General features: G+C 43.7%; 1 protein-coding gene across 1 annotated transcript in view; it reads left to right on the top strand.

The window, feature by feature from the left end:
• Positions 1–1,326, top strand: part of prkcz (protein kinase C, zeta) — a 221,473-nt gene that overhangs the window by 27,983 nt on the left and 192,164 nt on the right. Inside the window, exon 2 of the mRNA XM_015390042.1 lies at positions 553–674. Coding sequence (XP_015245528.1) covers positions 553–674 — 122 coding nt within the window. The remainder of the gene's footprint in view (positions 1–552; positions 675–1,326) is intronic.

Below are 1,326 nucleotides of genomic sequence, written 5' to 3'. Positions count from 1 at the left end.
TAGAAATAAATGATTGAGATTCTTCACTCTGTATTTAATGAATCAGCTTTTAGATTTTTCTGTTTCTGGAGTCCCAGCCGTGTCTGTTATAGATTGTTAGATTTAAGCTTTTAGGGCCGCTGTGGGAGTTGAGGTGAAAAGAATAAAACAAGTTTTTTTTTGTTCACATCCTGAAGCTCCAACTCATTTTCTGATATTACATTCCATTAAATATCCTTTGTTCTACTATAATGCCTGCTAGGTTTTTCAGTTGGGCTTTGATTGGATCATTTAAAGTCATTAGATTGAAAGTAATCTCAGGTTATTTAAGATAGATTATTCTTTATTTTTCTTTATTTTCCTGCTCATTTATAAAGTCAGCAAACGATCCTGGTAGATGAGTTTTATTTCTGCTGTGGGTAGCGGGGTGGTTGTCCGCTGTCAGACCTGCCTGTAAAGGCCTTCAGCAGACGACAGAAGGACCCTCATGGCTTCTTATCTCCTAACCTCAGGGAGGAGAAGTTTAGTCTCTTTTCTCTGAGGTGACGTCTGTTCTGTGTTTCTGTTCTTCAGGTACATGTTGATCACTGACATGCCATCTTCAGTGAGCTTCGTGGAGCTGTGTGAGGAAGTGAAAACAATGTGCAGCGTTGCTAGGCAACAACCCATCACTCTGAAGTGGATCGACGATGAAGGTGAACGAGCTTCATGGTCAGATACCTTAAATCACTCTGCTTCCTGCTCGGGACCCATCCCTAAACTCTCTGGGGTCCTCGGTTAAAATCTGCTGCTCACTGAGGGCTGTTTGCTGGACTCTTCTTCTTCCCCATCCTCATCATCATCACATCCTAGTAACATTTCCTACACCTCAGACACATCAGACTTTGACATGAGGGCCACAGACCCCCAGATAGAGAAACAGCAGGGGCCCCTTTGTCCCCTGTGGGAGTGGGATGGGGGATGGGACGGGTTGCAAAAAAGCTGGAGGCTGATCCCACGATTACATCATAATAATAAAAATGATCAGTCAGAGAAATCATCCAGATTTCTGAGCTGTCAGAACTTTGTTTTTTGTTATCTGGATGTTTTCTATTAATCCCCCATGTTCCGTTAACTGGTCCGGGTTCCGTTCAACGGCCGAAACTCTCCTCCTCTTGCATGTTTCCTCTCTCCATAGCGTTCCCTGACAGTGTTGTTTCTAAGTCACCAATTTAGTGCTAATTGGTCCCAATGGGAACTTACAAGCACTAAGTTGCTAACTGGTTAGCAAGGTATGTCATTACCCGATCCGTACCGGAAGCACGATCCGTACCATCAGCTCATTTGCGCGTGCGCAAACAGAATAAC

This window comes from Cyprinodon variegatus, unplaced genomic scaffold, assembly GCF_000732505.1.
Source record: "Cyprinodon variegatus isolate N-32 unplaced genomic scaffold, C_variegatus-1.0 Scaffold483, whole genome shotgun sequence".
Classification (NCBI taxonomy): Eukaryota; Metazoa; Chordata; class Actinopteri; order Cyprinodontiformes; family Cyprinodontidae; genus Cyprinodon; species Cyprinodon variegatus.
Note: the sequence above shows the minus strand (reverse complement) of the source record. Positions and strands in the feature narration are given on the sequence as shown.